This window comes from Egretta garzetta, unplaced genomic scaffold (assembly GCF_000687185.1).
Source record: "Egretta garzetta isolate BGI_Z169 unplaced genomic scaffold, ASM68718v1 scaffold209, whole genome shotgun sequence".
Lineage (NCBI taxonomy): Eukaryota > Metazoa > Chordata > Aves > Pelecaniformes > Ardeidae > Egretta > Egretta garzetta.
Window position 1 is genome coordinate 4,155,221 of NW_009260839.1, and position 1,260 is coordinate 4,156,480.

The 1,260-nt window shown below is 52.9% G+C and overlaps 1 protein-coding gene across 1 annotated transcript in view; it reads right to left on the bottom strand.

Annotated features, from left to right (window-relative positions):
- The window catches only part of NKX2-5 (NK2 homeobox 5), a 1,722-nt gene extending 1,598 nt beyond the window's left edge, over positions 1 to 124 (bottom strand). Inside the window, exon 1 of the mRNA XM_009647062.1 lies at positions 6 to 124. Coding sequence (XP_009645357.1) covers positions 6 to 124 — 119 coding nt within the window. The remainder of the gene's footprint in view (positions 1 to 5) is intronic.
- Between the last annotated feature and the right edge of the window lie 1,136 nt (positions 125 to 1,260).

Below are 1,260 nucleotides of genomic sequence, written 5' to 3' on the forward strand. Positions count from 1 at the left end.
CCAGCATGCAGGAGGGGGAGGACAGCGAAGAGAGCTCCATGGAGGCCAGGCCGCTCTGATGCTGTTCCAGGTTCAAAATATCCTTGACCGAGAAGGGCGTGGTGGTCACAGGGCTAGGGAACATTGCGGAGGAGCGCGGGGCAGCGGCCGGAGCCCAGGGTCATGGAAAAGCAGGTGAGGAGCAGCCAACCTGGAGCAGTGGTGGAGCGTGGGCTCACGGAGGGGGCACATAGCATTCCCGCGAGTAGCCTTGACTTGTGCACTGGAAGCAGGTAGGACCAGACCATAAGGGAAGGGAAGGAGGGACTAGGCAGTTTTTGGGTGACTTTAGCTTTCTATTGGCCAACATTGCAGTGATGGTATGAGAGATGCAAAGTTCCATGTCACCTAATATAGTAATACATCTCAAAAACATCCCCGCTCATTTAAAGGGGCGGCACTGTATTTATCCGGCTTTTCCCCGCCGAGTTTGTTGATCCATTAAAAAAAAAAAATCCAGAATGGCCTAATGTGTACAAAGCTGCTATCTGATGCCATCTATCATACAGTCAGATTAAATAAACAGGCCGGGAGGAAACCATCAACCAAATATGTGCTGATTTCAGGGTTTTTTTAAGCGAGGGAACGGAGGTTTCGTTTTTAGTGTTCTGCAATATCCGATAGCAGGAACTAGAAAACGGGAGTTCACTGCTGCGTGAAGCGCGCTCAAGGGGAAATCCGCGCTTAAGGTTTGTACAGATATTCTGAAGCAGCGCGACTCCTGCAAAATCCAGCTGATAGGAGAGAGCCCCTAAACAGCCCCAGCCTGGCTTTGGAGGAGGAAATGCCGGTTGGGTTTCCCCCTCGCCTGTTTGTAAAGCTTTCAAACAAAAAAACCCAGCACTGTCTGGGAAAGGGGGGGTGTGAAACAACAAACCTTCACATGAAAAAAACAACAACAACAACAAAACCCGCGAGTTGAAGGCGTTGCAAAATATACAGGGGTGCTGGGGGCAAGCGAGGAGCAAGTCAAAGCAACCGGGGGTCGGGCTGCGGCTTGGGGCCGGCTCCCCGCAGCCCGGGCGGGCACACGGCATTCGCGGGGCAGAAGTGGGAGCTCATTGATGTACGCGCTCGGAGTCGCTAAAATAAACTTTAGCGGCAAAGTCGAAGGTTGAGGAGGGGCGTTACGGCGCTTTCTGGCTTCGGGGGGCGAGGGGGAGGAAAAAAAAATACCACCCTCACCCCCCAAAATCTCGGCTAGTGACTTCTTCTGTGCGG